General features: G+C 38.8%; 1 protein-coding gene across 4 annotated transcripts in view; it reads left to right on the forward strand.

The window, feature by feature from the left end:
* Positions 1 to 18,619, forward strand: part of astn1 (astrotactin 1) — a 393,038-nt gene that overhangs the window by 172,832 nt on the left and 201,587 nt on the right. For all 4 annotated transcript variants that reach the window (XM_044367649.1, XM_044367646.1, XM_044367647.1 and 1 more), the window contains 2 exons: positions 7,560 to 7,726; positions 12,832 to 13,026. In XM_044367649.1, coding sequence (XP_044223584.1) covers positions 7,560 to 7,726; positions 12,832 to 13,026 — 362 coding nt within the window. The remainder of the gene's footprint in view (positions 1 to 7,559; positions 7,727 to 12,831; positions 13,027 to 18,619) is intronic.

Below are 18,619 nucleotides of genomic sequence, written 5' to 3' on the forward strand. Positions count from 1 at the left end.
CATCCTACAGTAGCATTTAAGTTATACATGGCCTTAATATACATGGTTATACAAGTTTTACCCAGGAAAAATATCTAGTCATACTGCAAAATCCAGCTGTGTGTCCAGTTGAGCCTAGTTTTGACATCATGAAACAAACACAGCATGTTGAAAAACCATTTTCCCTACAGAAAAAGACTGGTGAGTGTATTTGAGATTCTTCATCTTTACATTATAATTACCAGCCTTGCTATGTCAATACTTCATATAATCTTCCAAAATAAATGACAAAAGAGATCATTTTTTCATTGTCTTCCATAATAGACCTACAAGAGTGTTTTCTGATCTGATGCCTCTGTCGGCAGGAGGACATAGTTTGTCAGTGCCTTCCAAATCTATTACATATGACCATTATGAAAAGAATTTCTATCAACATGTTCTGATCTGCCACTGCTACTGGTTAAGGTTAAAAAAAAAATATGGTGGTCATGTTTAAAGTAAACCGATGTTGACTGTTGGTAGGAAATCTCCCATGTCAAGTCCAAGCAGTAGCTCTGGGTCTGAAAAGTGAAGCCAATGTGGAAGTAACTTAAACCTGCCTTCTCTCTAATGGCCAACATGGGGTAACTCCACTGGCTCCAAAAAGAAGTCCAATTGTATTGAAGTCTATGAGAAAATGACTCTACTTCTCACTTGATTTATTACCTCAGTTAACACTTTTCTAATGAGTTTATGGTCTCAATCACTAGTTTCAAGTCTTCTTCAATACAGCATGATGTTCATTTGTAAATTATGGTCACATTTAGAGTTAAATAGATGATAAAGCAGAGTATGCTTTTTTGCGTAGCTACTTTGTGATTGACAAGTTGCTATCACGGTGACAATGTTGGTTAGATAACATAACCATGGCATAACCCCAGATTCACAGATTATAGGCGTAGCCATCACTATTTCAGTATGTTTTCAGTTCATGAAAGTTAACTAACATTTTGGTTGCCTAAAAAGAGTCTTGCTCAGTGTTTGGTTGAACAAAGTGCAAATGCACTGTGCTAACCAAGTTAGCAGCTAGCGTTAGGGTTAGCTCCACCCTTTCATCCAAATATGGTCACTTCTGGCAAAATGGGTAATGTCTGCATCTGACAATTTTTACAACTTCCCAGGTGTGCAGATGTGAGAAAGTAAGGTAGGATTTGCCTGTGAAGATTCTGTGTCATCCAGGTCATGGTACATCAAGAAGGACAAAGTCAAGGGCAACTTCAGGTCCTTGAAGACGTATCTTGAAGAAGATTTTTGAAGAGGCCTTTTGGATGAGAAGCTAAATGTCTTAGAGAATCTAAAGCAAGTTCAAACACATCTCTAAGCACATTTTAAAAGCTATAGTTTGTTTGCTCTGGTCCGAATCAGTAGACAAGCTGGTAAACTTGCATTTTCCCTTTTGTTTGGTTTTGTCGTCATACAGGAAAAAATTCAAGTGAACCTAAATCCATCATAAACAATGCATCATGACTGAAAGTCACATGAGAACGTTCACTCTGCTCATTGGTCAGATGTGTCTGGAGTGAGAATACAAACACAAGAAGGTGGTTCAATCTGTCCTAATTTTGTTGTTGGACCAGGTCGGACCTTGATTCATTCTCCGGCTAGCAAACATTCTAATAAAAATAAAATGTTACAAATTGCAGGCTCCTATTCACTTGCCACTGCAAACCACTGAATACTATCCATCAATATCTTTTGTAATTGTTTGTTGATTTTGACAGTAGCTTCACAGTAGAGGACAGACACTGACAGCAGACTAAATTTCAAAGTGAGAACAGCAAGAGTGATTTGTTAAATTTTCCATAAATACAGTTAAATGAATCAAGACCTTTTGTATCTTCTTGATTGGAATCCTTTGAAGAATGATTAATACTTTTTTTCTGGTGAATGCCTTAGCTTGCTGTTTAAGTCCTCAATCATTGTAGTTCTGCACTGATCTGCCTATCAGACTAATTTGAAAAGTGCATAGCTTATCCAACTCCTCTCACAGGGATTTGTTGCTGTTTGGCAATGGCACAGTGCTGATTCCCTTAAGCCTCAAAAGCACTGCAGGAATTTATCTCCATTAAGAAACAGGATTAAAAGGCATGGTGGTTCAAGGGTTTTTTCAGAACACACTTTGTACTGCTAGCTTCCTCTACAGCAGGGCAGACAGCACTCTCACTCACTGTCCAGTTATTAAATGGTCTAAGATTAATGGTGATTACTTTGCCTTCAAAGAACCCTTTGTTAGTGTCAGTATATGGTCATTATCTAGTGACCAGTTCATCATTTTGAGATGAAATACACCCTTTCCAGTTAGCTGTGAATAGACCACACACAATACATGGGTGTGATGTCATTTGTTCAGTTGTAGTGCTTTACACTTCAGGTTATAACAACGTTAATGAATTTTTTTAAGTCAGTCCTGAACCCACTTCTCTAATCTTGGGGCCTACCAAAACTATAACAAACATCAACAAGCTACAGTGTATTTACCTGATTCATCTGTGAAAAATGGCTACTCTTTTACCATCTTACCTTTGAGAACATTGTCAGTTGCTTGAAGGTTTTAATGTGAATGTCTGACATGAGATTTAGAGGTCCAAATTTCACAACTGAGACCTGTGAAGGTCTTTGCTGGTGTCTGACTGTGCACCTGAACACAGTTCTTTACAATAATCATTCAAAACCTTTTGAATTGTGCTACGTAACACTTTGACCTGCAGCATGCAACAGTATAGAAGCTTGTCAATCTGAAAACACACTGATATGTGCCACAGTCTAACCCTCTGCATTATGGAGCCCTCAGAGCTTTTGAACTCTAAATAATGTAGAATTGTGTGCAATGAAGGCAAGATTTAAAAGTTCACATTTCTCTCTACCTGGAGGGATTAAATCACAATCCATGGCAAGGTTCTTAACCTTTTCAAATATTTTAAATCACAAGTAAGAACTAATTATCTTTTGCTCATAAATGTCATATGGATATCATATCATTTTGGAGAAGACAGCAATATATAAAATAACTGAATAAACAGAAATGTCCAATTCTTTTGTGTGAAATGAATTACATAGAACCAAAATTTTGGGAAACACCTATGTTTACTTTCTTGCACCTAAACCTTTGAGGACTTCTTAGAATTGTTAATCTGGATTATTCTCTTATTATGCCAATCATGCTGAGTCATTAAAAGTATTCCGCCTTTCATGGCCACGAACTCATTGCAAACAAAACAACCAAGTTTTTAATCAGATAAAATTTAAGGATTTGGGGGCTGTTTACTTTGGGAGTGGTTTTATACGGAGGATTATCAATGATTTACCCAGGATTATAGACCAGATTTGTGGAAATCTCAAGTGATAACAATCCACAGACAAAGACTTCGGCAGGCGCATATTCTTAATAATTATTATACTACGGACAGCTGGAAAATGGCCCAGAGTTATCACTATTCCAGCATGTCAGAAGCCTATTATGGCAGTCAATAACTAGAGCTATCTGTGGTTGGCAAGCTACATTGCAGTTACCCATCAATACAAATTCCTCTCAGCCTGCACCACATGTCCACACATCCATTGATTGCAGTGAGTTCCAGTGATTTAAAGACTCTGTGCCACAGATGTGTTAAGAGATTCAATGTCTCATGTGCTCGTTGCATTTCAGGTAATAAATCATTTGTCACAATGCCCCCTCGCAGAGTGACAAAATCAATATCAGTTTCTCAAGGGAACAAGACCAGGGACCACTCTTTCAACATGTGGCCCCATTCTGTACTAGCACGACAACAAATACCTGATCTGGAGCTCTAACTTATAAGGTAGATGCAGTACACAGAGGACGTTTTAGAATAGATCCATCCTCTATCAACACTTGTAGCACATTGGTTTTAAAATAGTCACAAGTGGGATATACAGTATATAACTGATTCTGCAACAGTGCACTGTCCATCACAGTCCTTTTTCTTCATGATGTAGAAACAATCAATAATGAACTTTTTAAATGTCCTACAACCAGAAATTGTACTTGTTACTGAACTTATCAGCTGGCAAAAGTTGAGAAAGCCTAGTGATGTACTGTGTCCTGCTTTTTACTGGTGAACAGATGAGTGGTTCTACAAACCACTGTTGCTAAATGAGAATTCACAACCCAGTCAGCAATCTGTCACTATGTGTTTTTCAGAGTGACATAGGCAGAAAGCTGCCAAAACTCTCAACAATGATGAAAAAAGTGTTTAAATTATATTTCCTTTTCTTCAAACCACATAAAATTCCATTGTAATTGCATATGCACAAGTTTGATTTAATTCTAGGTTGTCAGACTCAGCCTTTCAGCCTCACAAACTTCCCTTGGCCTTGGATTTTCATTGAGCTCTCAAGACCACGTCATTCCCCAGATTACCACCGGATATCCTCAGTGTTTTCCCACCTTTTTTTTTTCCCTGTGAAATGATCTCCACGCACACCTGTTTTCCTTCCCTTGTACTGTATATAAACCTGCTCTCTGGAAATCCAAATGAAGGAGATGTCTACCATCTTGCCCCAGTACCTTGCCAGATGATTTCTATGCCAAAACTTTACAGCTGTTACTGCCTGTGCCTGTGTGATTTGGATTTGTTTGCCAGCTCGGACTGCTAAATGTAAGCCTGTTTATTTATCACAGTACCTTTTTCAACCTGCTCTGCCTGTATCTGCATTTGGGTCATCTTCCCTGTTGCCTTTATCTAAATCGCAAAAGTAAACACACACTGCAGTAGCTGGACTATCTCATTAGCTAAGGATTTTAGTGGCACAACATTTCATGCTTTACCCTTGTTATAAGTTAAGTTTATAAAGTAATGTCAGGCTTACAAGAAAATTCAAACATTCAGCTTTCCCTCTTTGTTAGAGAAACCATATGCAATTATTTTGTGATCAGAAATCTGATCCTTAATTTAATAATTTAGATTTTAGCAGGGAACTCCCATCAAATTCTGCCACTTCCAACGATGGGTCACAATCTTAGTTTCAGGACAGTTCTCTTGGAGAGGGTTTCTTATCTGTTCAAAAACATCCACATTGTATATACAGTATATATGCATGATTGAGGATGAATACCATGCTCTATCAGGCTCAGGCAAACTGAAGATTGCACCAGCTCTTTGAGAGAAATGTATGTCAGCCTGATCCTGATGCAGTCAGACAAATGGAGACACTGGCTTCTCATACAAGTTCTTCATTTAGAGACACTTGTGTTAAGGAATTGACAATTTATAGCACTGCGTTGGCATAACAGCAGAGTAATGGTGAGAAGTGGGTAGTCATAAAGGCCACTGTGAACGCCTGCATTATTATGTGTGGCCATGAAGCAATGATTGTTTAACATGAATGAAGCAGCTAATGCTAATCAGATAATACAACTAGCACTAATCTTCATATGTATGAATGATCCAAGATGAATACTGGACTTAACATTATTATTCCTGTTGAGATCTCAGTTAGATAAATTCTAGAAAAACAAAATACACTATAGTATACATCCACAAATATTGTTCAAGTAGACTGGAATCAACAACAAGCATGTTAGGTTTTTTTTTTCTCTTTTTTTTTTTTTCTTTTTATCTAAATGAGCCACCAGGACCCTCTAATGAATACGCTAGCCTGAATAATAAAATAAGGAGTTGTTGATCCCTTGGTGCATAGAGGAAACCAACTGCCTTGTCACTATTCTGAAGGTAGGGATACCTTGTTAAAATGCACTCTATCAAAGTTTCCTTTGAAGTAATAGTTGATAGAAAACATAATGTGAATTTGACTTGACAGGTCTCTGAAGAAATTGCTTGGGAAATACTGAACAAGACTGTAGAGGAGGGGAACCAGGGTGAAGTCAGGTCTCGCAGCACTTTTATAAATTCACCCCCAACACACAGTGCATTTCAATTAAGAAGTTGTTCATTACTCTGTAAAACTTTATCATTTAGTGCTCTTTTTTTTAAATTAATTTCTCGAACTTTATCTGTGACACCCATTGCTGTTTTGCATATTTCAAAAAGAAAGGAGTTCATTTCACTCATCAAATATGAAGACAGTCCTCTCTGGATTGTATGGAAATTGAAATTTAAACTCGCAGTATTGCTTCATCTCCTTCACCATAACAAGGATCCTTTTTAAAGGGGTTTCATTATAGATGACACTGGTTGTCTGCCACTTCATCACTGTTCTTGTCACTCCCTGTGCCACAGTAAATAATCAAGTGAAAGTGTGATGCATAGGCTCTGTTCTTTCTAACACACAGAGGAAAAGAACGTGTTAAGCAGGACAGGATTTGTCAGGGAGCAATACATTATTCTAGCATTAAGATATTACAATACCACAACACTTGAACTAGTAATAACATAATTCTTAATGTTTTCTGACACTAATTTGTCAGTATTTGTATCATATATACTGCATGGCTTTTTTTTTTACCTTGTTTATTTCTCAGCTACACTAGTGCTGTGGCTCTAGTGACGGTAATGGCAGTCAGTTCACCATTATACTATGAGTGGTAGTACTTTTGTACAAATGGTCCCCAGAGGATAAATCTATTAGTGCTACCATGGGGTTGATATTTCTATTTTTTAGTGAAATATCTCAACAGTTGTTGGGTAGATTCTAATGAAATTGGGTACAGATTTCCATGGTGCCCCCCCCCCCCCCGATTTTTCCTCTAGCACCTCCAGCAGGTTGACATTTTTGGTTTTGAGTCAAATATCTCTACAACTATCATATGGATTGCCATGAACTTCGGTATAGACATTTGCATTCTAGCACTGTCATCAAGTCCCAATTAAAATTTGTTGTTTATGACCAAATACCTGCAAAACTTATGTCATTGCTATCAATCTCCACTTTAAATTTCCATTATACCAATATTAGCACAGCCATTGTGAGCTTGTTAGCTTGCCAAGGTTAGCATTTAGCTCAAAGCACTGCTGTGTGTAAGAACAGCCTCACAGAGCCGTTTATGTGGCTGTAGACTTGAGTCTTGTTGTCATGTTGATGTGTAAAAAAAAGAAATGATCATACATTACAAATACAGTACCTGTCAAGTATGCATGTAACATATACATGCAGTAAGTGCCAATAAAATCTTAGCCGGAAAGTTTGATGGTGAAAAAATGAAAATATGTCCTTTCTACCAAATGTAAAGCAACCTGAGAGTTTTCCCCTGCATGTGGCAAATTCGATGCATGGATGTTCCTGTTTGTCCTTTTGTTTTTAACTTCTTGTGTCTCTGTTTCAGCCTCATGCTGTTATTTAGCCTGATAATACGAGAATTTAACATCTTGCCTTGTGCAGCTTACACACTAAGCTCAGTGTTCACACAGGCTGCACTAATGGGAACAGAAATCTGACTGTTTGCATTCTGTGGCACAGATGTTATCAGGTCTGTTTACCTGTCCCATCTGGGATCAGTGTTAATGTGGCAGCTTCTCACTTTTTTGTTTTATGCATCTGTAAGAAAGTCTCCCTCCAGTACATGAAGTAAAAATCAGTAATTGCTAACATTAGTCATTTAAAAAGACTTACTCCTCCTACAGTGCCCTCCAGGGTTGAGTCCTATGAAGGATGGGACCGGGTGCTACGACCACCACATCGGCATTGACTGCTCTGACGGTTTCAACGGAGGATGTGAGCAGCTGTGTCTCCAGCAGCTGGCCCCTCTAGAGGATGACCCGACACTCTACAACATCCAGATGTTCTGTGGGTAAGGAAAAACATATTCACTAACTTATATTTTGATTACTATAATTATTTTATTTCCTAACCCTGTCATGTTGAGCCCTGTAATCATTCATGTGGCATCCAGTCCTGTGAATGTTTCCACATTGTTAGAGAAAGCAATATCAGTCCCTATATCATTATATCAATACTTATGGATTAAGCACTGAATTTTATGAATGCAATATCTTAACAGAACTTTTTACAGGCCATTTGATGTACATTTTATGTTTTGGAGTCTCCATAACTGCAACCATTGACTTGCTTTGTTTTAATAACACAAAAGTAAAGTTTTCACTTTTAGTAGTCATTATTGGATTTTTGTCTGTAGATAATCTACTTGTTTTTATTCCTTAAAAATGTACTTATATCTGGTAACAACTACATTATACTGTGTATAAACTATTTATTAACTGTTTATATGCTTGTAAATGCTAAATATGGGAACTTAAAGTAAAGTGTTACCTACAAAAGTTACACAACAATGCAATGTACACAGCCCCATAATATACATTAAGAGCTGTGTTACCATACTGATGGGTGGCAAATAAAAGGAAACCCAACATAAAATGTCTTAGTCCAACACAAGACTCCAGAACAGTGTCAGTGCTCCTTGGTATAGATTTGTCAAGCCTCTGAAATCTACTAGAGGGATGAACATCATTCCTCCCAAAAGATACTCCCCTCATTTGGTGTTTTTGATGATGATGGTGGCCAGCGCCGTCCAAAATGTTAAGATCTGTTGACTGTGAGGTCCACAGCATATGATTCACACCATTTTCATGGTCATTAAAGCATTCAATGAGGCCAACTGGGGTCAATTTGTTGATGTCAGGAACATTTAACAACATTGGCTGTTAATTCCTCAGTTGTATCATGCAGCACCTTTATAAAACCATGTGTATTCGTTATGTTTTTCTACTCATTTATTCAGGTTTTCCTTTAACCTGACACTCATACGGCTGCTGACAGTGACTGAGATCTTCCTGCATAACAACACTGTACCATGTGATAGTTGTATAAATCTACCTCACCCACCTGTACGTTCAATCAGTTGTTTGTGTTTCATTGTTGCATCATTTACTAATGCTTAGTCTAGAACACTAGAGGATCCTTTAATACATATATGGTTTAGGTTGTACACAAATAAGAGAATAGAGTAATTTGTGCTTTCTCAAGTAGTCAATTTAGTTTGCTTTTTATAAATATGTCTCCCTATCCCTTTTCAGTGACCTCTCGTATATACGTGCATATAAATCTTTTATTCATGTGAGTACGATATGAAATATTCTTAATGGAGCAGTTCAAGATCAATGCTTGCAGTTATTATGTGTCTGAGGCAAATTAATATAACTAAAGCTTTTAAGTTGTTCTTCAGCTAGTGTGGCAAGTGACATGAATTTCCCATTAAAGTCAAATTTTACCAGCATCTGGTGCTCGGTGTGAGGTAAATTCACTCCCTGCTCACGTCCTCAAGTGTGACTCAATACAGAGCTCCATATACTGTGGAAGTAGATATTCTCTCACTCACTAAATTCCCCATAAATTAATGAAATATATTTGCTTGGTTAGGGCAGAGCCAAGCCAAAACTGGCCAACTGAAAGAAAATAAACAATGCATTAGTGTCATGATGGATTGCACAAAGCCAACAGAGTATTAGTCAGAAAACACCATTAAGAGAGTTGGTAGAGTGAGAAAGAAATTTTGGGTTGGTCGGTGTTTTTGGTTTGAACTGACAGGTATGATATCTTCAAGGAAAGTTTTTGGAAGAGGTGGGTGGGTCGGGATGGCTGGTTTTATTTCGTTATATCAGACATCTCCCTCATCAAAGATAATCCACAGTAAGTCACTTACTCTGCAGTGTGGCAAACAAACTGCAAGTTGTCCATAGATGAGGAGGAGGTGGAGGAGAACAGAGAATGCTGTCAGAGCAGGATTTGTTGTCAAGTATTGGCTCTTTACAGATGCTGTGGTGATAGTTTCTGAAATACAGTCTTAATTTAAATTGTCCGCTTTTCAATAGAATGAAGGTTCCACAATGATGGCAGATAAAAAAAATAGTTTACCTAGATGAAGGTTTATTTTTTTTGACCGTCTGTTAATTGAAACCTTGGTCTGAATAATTTCACAGTCTTTGCTCTCCAGGCCTTGATAAGTATAAAATCCTGAGGGAAACATTGAATTCTTAGAATGTTTTGGGCAGAATTTCAATTTCTGCACAATTTCACGTTTTCTTTGTGATGTCGAATACATGCAGGATAGATGGCTGTTGCAAGGTTCATATTATTGAAGCATAGAGGAAATCTTTTTGTTCATTTACTTATGCAGGAGGCAGGAATTAGATAATGTTTCTTGCCTCCTGCTTCAATTTCATTCTTCAAGGTCAAATAAAAAATAATGTGTTGATTGTAAGCAGGTAAAATGCATAATTCAATAAAAAAAAATCTGAAGAAATGAAATGATAGATGTAAGTAAAAGAAGGGAAGGAGGATGTGGGCATTTCATGGAGACAGAAATATTCATGGATTTCATTTTTGGGGAAGTTTTTATCGTAGGTTGTTTGGTAATACTGTTGGAGTCAATAACAACACTGTCCAATAGTTGATTTTAAAGATTTGCAGGGGAAAACAAATGTATCGGCATCTGCAAACCAGGCCTGATTTAACTGCATTTCAACATGTAGCAGGTTCAGCTGGATCTTCTTTGCAAAAGCTGTACAAAGAGGTTGATAAACTGAAAGTTAAACTTTTTCATATACTACAGCACTGTGATAAATGTCAAGTGAGATGCCACTTCAGTGATGCCAGCTTCCCGACATCCACCCGCATCCTCAGATTAATCCATATACTGTAGATATAATCTACAGTATATAAACCTGTTGCAGGTCTAAGGTTTTATGACATGAATACAGCATATATTCCCTAGAGTTCTGGTTCCTTCTCACTTATCTGTCTGTCCATCCATCCATCCATCCATCCAGATGGATTAGATTTTGCCTAATTTACCTCTCCTTCATTCTGTTTCACCTGTTATTGATTGGTGACCTCATGCAAGTCCCATATGTAATGTTTGACAGTGTAGATCTGAGTTACAAGAGATGTAAGAGATGTGAAAAACTTCTTTAAAATCATCCAGATTGTGAAAACATCATCAGGTTCTGTAAACATCAGTTTTCTAATTGAACTCAACAAGCTGTTGTTTGTTCTGTCATTTTTACATTAAACATCATGTTGCAGGCACAGTGTACCACACCAGATTTACATAAATACTAACTTCTGCATCACTTAATTCTCAACAACAGCATTTTGTTGTTGTCACTTCCCACAGTGCAGATGTGGCTAATCTTCCACTGTTGCCGCTGGAGACTGGCATTAGCTTTGCGACATTTGGCATCCAGCTCCTCTCGTTGTGAATCCCTGACAGATTATCTTTTTCTCTTTAACCTCCAACCCCCGGTTTTTTTCTTCTTCTCTCTCCCCTTCATCTGTCTTTGATTCTTTTCACAGAGTACATTAGACACCCTCATGTGAAAACATCATCAATATGAAAAGAGCTAGCTAGCTCCCTTTTTGGGATGGAGGATTTTGTGCCAGTTGAGTAGAGTTGATTAGCTGATGTCTTACTGTTGAGTTGTGAGGTCTGGAGTTCTGCATATTTTGAACCCTGCAAAAATGTAGAAGCCGATATCTCACATGGTACAGGTCCATATTATTGACATCTGGTTGTAAGTATGTTTACATCATTCATATTCATCACATAAGGAATGGAATTTAATCCTTAGAATTAAAAGATATGTCTAGTAATATTCTGTATTTTCACTGTCAACAAATTCTATGAAAAGACCAAATCTAACAATGAATTGATCCTACTAACAAGTATTGTCTGCATATCTAAATCCAGATATCTTATTCCTAGTCCTCAACAAATGCACCATTTCCTCCCATTTTACTACAGTGCCCAGCTGTTTTAAGAAATTACTGAGCCTTGTTAAAAAATTAAACTGTATATTTGTGAGTTTTTACCATGGATGTATTAAGAGAAGTAGATACAGCACTGCCGTTCAGCCTTGCTGACAACTTTTCCTAATAGCTACTCCCATTGTTGCAGCATAGAACTCCCCTGTCCCCATAGACCACCGTTATAAAAGAGACATCTATAAAACTATTTATAGGACACCTCAAACTGCAAATAAGGCCAATTATTACTCTTTGTGTTATGACTTTTTTATATATGAAGGTTTTTTATTTGTTAATCTTTCATTGGGCCAAGAAAAGTGGTTTTAAATCTGTGACATCATCCCAATATAAAGCCTAAGGGCCTAGCAGGAACTCGCGGCCAGGACCAACGATGCAACACAGAAGCAAACCTGGAAGCTAGAAACCATTTTGGCTCATGTGGCAGGCAAGCAATTTTCATTTGATTTAATAGAGTCTGGTATCTAGTCCTCATAATACATCCATGGTTTTTACATATTTAAGTATCTTCATCAAGAACAAGGTGTCTTGGGGGTGAGTGTTAGAGAAAGGGTAGAAATCAATGTGTTACTGTAAAATTCAGATCAATGTTTGAGCACTCGACCAGTCGGATCAGAAGCTAAGCCCAAAGAAAATTTCTCCATGCAGATCAGAGACAGCAACTTATTGATCCTTTTTATCTGCTATGTGATCCTCCATAATCATTTTAAATTTGTCAAGAGAGAGTAGCTCTCTGTTGGTTGGTTGATTATTTAATTTAGAGCTTAGCATTTTTTAAATTTGCAGTCTAACCAGCTCCAGCTCTGTATATAAAAATAAATAAATAAATAAAATATATATATATACGTATTAGCATAATTAACACTAACCTTAAAATACTCTCTCTTCCATTTTCATTTTCTGCATACTCATGATTTTCTTACCCTAAAGAACTACAGTGAAATGAGTTTAGGAAATACAGGAGCAGAGAAAAAAGAGAGAAACAAGCCAATTAATAGACAATAAAGGAGCAAGTAATTAAGTAACCTGATGTCACAGTTCTCAGGAAGGACGGAAGGAGAGGAGGAAATACTCTGTATGAATCATTAATCAATGTAATGACTCTTTTCACTCTAGGTGTATTGAGGACTACAAGCGGGGCCCAGATGGGAGGTCATGCCTGCCGCTGTCTGAGGCCTGCACTGAGGGGATAGACTGTGGGGAAGCAACGGACATCCCTGCTAACCAGACTGTGTTTGGAGACCTTTTCTATGGATACAACAACCACACCAGAGAGAGCACCTCTGGACAGATCCTCAAGGCCACATTCAGGTAAACACACAATCTGTTTGTGAAGTGGAGCATGTGGGACATTGCTCTGCTATTTGTATCTCAGCAGGGGAAACAGTTTGGCAGGATGTGGGCTCTTGGCTCCCACAGTGGTGATATCCATGATAGAGCTGTTTTAGTTATCATACTTTAAAATGCTTTGGATGAAATAATCTATGAAGTGGCAGATGTTTTATACAGTACATTACACATGTCAAAAGTTAAAGTCGCATATGGATAAATGGTTACAAATGTAAATACAGATAGGAAACTCCTTTACACCTGGCATACAACCTGTATCTGATTTTCTTATCTGGATAAGGAAAAATTCGTTAATGCAGACAAAATGCTATTGGATTAGCCAGATCATATCAAGCAGCATCTACCGTAGTTCAAGGCTGAAGCCAGTGCAGAAGTACTTTAAGGTGCAATGCCACTGATGGCCACTAGATGCTCCAACTAATTCCCATCTATCTATCTGAATCCCATCTGTTAAGTGTGTTGATGGTCATTTTGGAAATTATTGCTCTGTTGATAAGATTTGAAGACTTACACTAGCTTTGATGTCTGCCGTGTTGGCATTGATTGACAATTGGCTCACCTGCAGCTCACCCTGTCTCCAGGACTCTCACTGAATCAGACTATTGTCGCTATATTTCACTAAGTTTAATGTTATTTGATTACAATACCTGCCCCATTAGCACAATTTAGCTAAAGTAGCTAACGTCAGCCCAAGTCTGGAGTGCTCAGTGTCTCCAGTAAGCTAGCGTTAGCTTGGGTCCAAGGTAGCGGGGCGTGTTTCCAGAGTGTGAAATGCAACAGTTAGCACTCCTTATTCGGAAGTTCGTGGCTCCAAACAGAAAAGATGGCACCGACCATAAGCTGCAACTCTGAGCTTCAAACTGGCTCCAATGCAAACCAACAGGTGATGTCACACCTCGCTACATCCATCTTTATATCCAGGCTATGAATAAAGGTAGAGTACATATTGCTACATAAATGAACAAATATGAAAATCTGCAACCAAAAACTATAAAAACGGGTGGTGATTCCAATAAAATCAGTGTTTCTTGTTATGGCAAAAGGAAATTGCATTACGTAGGTTCTATACCTCTGACTACTCTAATGCAAAGCTGCTGATCAGCTTTCTTTCTTTCCGGTATATAATTGCACTTTCTATATTCCATATTCATCAAGAGAGTTAGTACAAATATATCATCACAGGGGAAAAAATAAGCAAATAAGTAAAAGACACTCATTGAAAAGTCAGTACACAAGCTACAATATATTCAGTCGGATGTCCTCCATTGGGATTCCTGCGTTCTCATTTTTAATTCCACCCTCATTCAGACAGATATAGTGCATTTTAATGTACTGAAACCCCCTGTTGAACGCTACTGTTATTGTTGACAAAGGTGTTAGTAACCCAAGCGCCATGTGTCGCAACCTTTCCAACTCTCTCAGGTATGAATATGGTTTAAAACACACAATGGTACAATGGAAACAGTTGTAGTGCATACATACATAATCAGGAAGTAGATCTCCACAGGTTATAAAAGCATCGCAGATTGAATCAATATATTTAAAGCATATTTCATGATGGAGCAAGGATTTTCTGGTAGATTTTATGTCAATTCACTCCCAGTAAAAAGATAATAGTGATAGTAAACCTTGCCACTGTCAGGGATGTCCTCTATTAAACACGAGACATTTCTCCTATTCTCAGGCAAATACTCTGAGGAGACGAAAATACTGAAAGACCCTCCCATTAACTCTGCGGGGTGGATATTGAGCCACACAGGTCTAAAGAGATGCCTTTTCCCTTTTGTGATTTGTATGGGGTTTGCTGTGGATAGTAGAGTACTTTGAAGGCGGTTAATTATCACTACCCGCATGCTGCAATCATTTCCACTGAACTCAGGAAGCCAGAAGGTCAGCAAAGTTGTCTGTAGCCGAGGAATTTAATTTGGGCCATGCATGGAATCCGCTGCCTGGAGGCAACTCACTCACTTAGGGTTCCACCACTGGAGTTGTATAGAGAAAGGGAGGGGCGAGTGAAGCAGGGAAGTTAATATCATCAAGAATCTAAATCTCAAATGCTCTGATCTCATTTGAAAGTGCTTGTGAATGGAGAGCAAGGTCTGAGGCAGACTTTGAAGAGCACCAAATGCTTCCTGTGCAGATGAGGTGGTGGAAGAGGAAGAGGGACTCTTTTGGGAGGCATGGTTAATGCAAAGCCTAATTATAAGAGATGGCAGCAAATGAATTAAATCTGACCAGGAGCCAGTGTGCTGAAATTGAACCTAATTGAAGAAGAGGAACATATGAATGTAAAATGAACAAAAGTTACGGCAAGGGAGGATTGCAACTTAACACCTAAGATCTGTTAACGGTTTAAGGACACTGGAGCTCCCTAATTCAAAACCTTAAGACAAATACAACTGTAGAAACTGTTTACGTGTGATGTGTGTCAGTCTCTGACAATACATAGCTGATGCACCATGGTAAATCTTTTCCCAAGAGAATGAAATGAAATGTCAAATTTTTATGTTGGACAGCAAGCAGGATCATGCTGCTGGCCATTATCAAATGGATGCTCAAACAGTGTAATGGGAAATGAGTTTCATATTGCAATGCTGTATTTTAAAGATGTAAAGGTCTCCAATATGTCGCAGTAAAAGAAAATGTCATTTTAAAGGCAGTTACTGTTGAAGGGGCACACTGCCGATTTTTATATGTCAATTTACCCGTCATGACAGCATTACACAGCCTGTTAGAACAGTTGTATCATGACTTCTTTGGCTCCTCTGGAGGACATCAAAAGTCTGATAAAATCACTCTTGTGATATCCCGTGATTAATCTCAGTTTAAGCCAGGAAGTACACATTTTGAACAGAAAGTCTACATTACAAACAAGTGATATGTAGTTGGACAGAAGCGGTTGTTTACCAGAGGAAGGAGAGTTATTTGTTGAGGAAAAAAAAAATGAAGCTAAAGTGAACATTACAGGTGACGTGATTGCACACAAAATCATTGGGAGGACACATCCACGTGAGGAAAATATATATAACAGAAAGTTTGCATGTATCCCATGGCTTTATGACTCTGTTATAAACGTGCAGAGACGAGAAGTAAAAGAAGAGATGGGAAGAAAATAAGTGAAAGAACCGGAGTTTCTGAGTTCTGAGTTTGTCCAGAGGCTGAACTGAACACAAACACGTGGGCACACTCCCACAGACATGGTGGGTGCATCTGTGCTCCAGCTGTCTAATTTGCACAATCAACGAAAATTTGCTTCACTTTCTGCACCTTCTCAAAGGTTTGAGATGTACAGAGCTTAAGGAATTTGGGTATTTTGCAAAATGGAAGCAGCAATCAGATCTAAACCTATTTGTAAATGTAGGATCCAGTGTTTTTAGGAACTCGACCCATACTAAGAACTAAAAGTCTTTATCAAGGCTTCTGCTGCATTGATTTTGACCATTTAAAAAATCTGTCTCCTGCAAGAGCCATCGACATAATTGGTGGGATACTCTTCAAAGAGCAACAGCAGCAGGGAAGTGTCCTTTTTTTCCTGCTTAAATGAAATGCTGAGCAGCGGATTTGTTGGCTCAAATATAATTCTTCTTTTGAGAAATCTCTGAAGCTTTGAGAAGCTGTCCTAAACACTGGATTCTGTAGCCCAATCTCTTCATCACTCCCACTCCCTCCACTCCCACTAGACAGTAACACTGAGGACCAAGGAGTGTGCAGTTAACTTGACACTGTGTTAAATGACCCATAGTCAGAAAAGCTCTCAAACTTTAGAAAATTCTGTTATCTCAAAGCCACTCGAGGCTGCGAAAGTGCAAAGTCGAATGTGCAGCATATTATTATTGGGTTACTGTAAGTCAGTGGTACCAAAAATATGCAAGTGAAACAGCACCATGGCCTTATCCTTATTAGATGGACTATTTGCCCTTGAGAGAGATCTTGAGAGAAAGGGAGGCAGAGAGGGAGGGGTAGTAAGGAAACCTTTATGTGATGTTCACTGGCACTTCTTCAAAAGCCCCTACCCCACTGCTCTGGAGTGGCACAAAGCATCTGTCTCCATCATTCAATGACGATGAAAAGAAGTCGTCCAATTTTGATATTGTTTAATCATGAGTGGAGGTTTGGAAAAAAAGGGGGGGAAAACACTGAGGCAGTCCAAACAAACCATAGATAAAAGAGAAGATGATGCTTCTCTTTTGAATTTGCATTTTTATTCTGTTTCCTCAAAACGCATGCTGCAATCTGTTCTCGTCTTTTCCGCTGTCAGACGTACACTTCTTCGTCGCTTCTTTATTTATTCCCTTCACCTTGCTACCTCACACAATATACCCTCCTCATCCACAGAAAATTGAAAATACTGTAAACAATCCCTCCATGTCAACGTTTTCACTGTTAATCTTTTATTTATCTGGGGGAAAAAATGGATTTGCTTGGTGGCCCCTGCAAGGTTTTTCTATTTAGACTGTCTGGAGCAATAACAGAAAGAAAGGGAATAAAAGTGAAGCAGCAAGTGCTGTGAGCAGGTGCCCAGTGGCGTAATACACACCCACATACCCACACACACACACATACACACACATAGAAAATAGCCACTGCACTTAGGCATGAACACAAATGCATACCCACACACACACAGCCACGTGGCCACAGTAGGTGTTCGGACTCCCCACCTACCAGACAGCCAAGTCCTTTCAGCAACTGCTCCTGAGAAAGTCATCACAAACACTCGATACACACACCCACACACACACACACACACACACACACACACACACACACACACATACACAGAGCTGGTTTGATTCTCTCCACCCAGCATGGCACCCTCACAGGTCATCTTTCAAGCTCACTAGCCCTGAAATGCTTCTCATGTTTTTCGGAAGGGGAAGCACACCCTGCCCTCCCCAGGAAGCTTCCTCTCCTGCTTCAGAGGCAGACTTGTTATTATCATTTCAAAAAAGAAAAAAATGAAGGTGTATTTGTTTGATTTCCTTGTGTCTATGAGAAGTTGATATCCAGTCATCCTTACTGGCAGTAGGCTGGTGGGGAATGAGATGATTTTGGTAACAAATAAGCCAAATACGAGACGCCCGGGAGGAAGGTCTTATCACAGTGAGATCTCGGGGAGCGCCAGGCGCACACGATATGATCTGGGTTCATATTACGGAGCTCTGTGACAGGGGCTTCTATCTTCCTGTCTCTCTGGGTGTCAGTGAGCTCCAGTAATGAGGTGTTAAAAAGCTAACCTCCTCTCATTACTCTCAACACTGTCCTCCCTCTCCTCCCATCGTCCTCTCTTTTCCTCTTTCACACGACAGGCTCAGAGCAGGTTTTAATGAATATTTTAGTGCCCTTTGTTCCCATTCTGATGGCTGCTTGGGATCAATGATTAGACCACACTCCCACCAGACAAACCCCACCCAAAACAACTTTATACGGGCATCTCTCCTTTGCTTCTTTTTTTTTTTTTTTTTTTTTTTTTTTGGTTCAGAGACTCCCACTTCCTCAGTTTATGTACAGTATCGCTCCCCCAAAATCCCCCCTCAAGAGGAAACCTTCACTG

The sequence above is a fragment of the Thunnus albacares genome, chromosome 12 (genome assembly GCF_914725855.1).
Source record: "Thunnus albacares chromosome 12, fThuAlb1.1, whole genome shotgun sequence".
Taxonomy (NCBI): Eukaryota; Metazoa; Chordata; class Actinopteri; order Scombriformes; family Scombridae; genus Thunnus; species Thunnus albacares.